We start from the raw sequence: 677 nt of genomic DNA, 5'->3' as shown, positions 1-677 counted from the left end.
CTGTCTCAATGAATGTTGTGGACCGAATAAACATTAAAATAGAACTAATCCAACACTACATAACATTATTTCCTAATTCCAGTGTGTGCTGCTTATGGGATAATTGCTACCTGTAGTAGGGAAATTCCTTCCCCTTGACCCAACAGAAATTTCAGGGTATTTTCACATGCGCGCGCGCACACACACACACACACACATCCTTTAACGTGATAATCCAGAATCTTCTCTGCCAGTATTGAAACAAGGCCCTGATTAGAAAAATGAATACGTTTATTTTGTACAAATGGCTGTCAGTGAGTGTCCCAGGACCAAGCGATTGTCAAGGACAAGAGGCTGAGTGTCCAGGGCCAAGGGGTTGTCAACGTCCCTAGGCTAAGAGGCTGCCAGTGTCCCAGGGTCAAGTGGCCATGGGGCCCAAGAGCCCAGAGGCCCAGTGTCGGGGTCCCAGGGCTGCGGGGCTCAGAGCGGCAGCAGCGAGCCCAGCAGCAGCTCGCCCTGGCCCAGCGGACGCCCCCGCTCCAGGCCGCGGCCCTTGCTCTTGGCCTTGACGCGGACGGCCAGGCGGCGCAGCTGCTCCTCCGCGAGCCCGTCGAAGGTGAAGTCCTGGCCGAAGGCGGCCCTGCGACTGCGGCCGAGCACGGCGGCGCGCTGCTGGCCAGCCGCGCGCAGCAGCAGGG

The 677-nt window shown here is 57.5% G+C and overlaps 1 protein-coding gene across 1 annotated transcript in view; it reads right to left on the bottom strand.

Annotated features, from left to right (window-relative positions):
* Window positions 1-277: 277 nt before the first annotated feature.
* The window catches only part of C2cd4a (C2 calcium dependent domain containing 4A), a 1,558-nt gene continuing 1,158 nt past the window's right edge, over window positions 278-677 (bottom strand). The window contains exon 2 of the mRNA XM_008856027.2: window positions 278-675. Coding sequence (XP_008854249.1) covers window positions 460-675 — 216 coding nt within the window. The 3' untranslated portion in view covers window positions 278-459. The remainder of the gene's footprint in view (window positions 676-677) is intronic.

The sequence above is a fragment of the Nannospalax galili genome, unplaced genomic scaffold (genome assembly GCF_000622305.1).
Source record: "Nannospalax galili isolate Female #2095 unplaced genomic scaffold, S.galili_v1.0 scaffold288, whole genome shotgun sequence".
Classification (NCBI taxonomy): domain Eukaryota; kingdom Metazoa; phylum Chordata; class Mammalia; order Rodentia; family Spalacidae; genus Nannospalax; species Nannospalax galili.
This window is presented reverse-complemented; position numbering and strand designations above follow the sequence as displayed.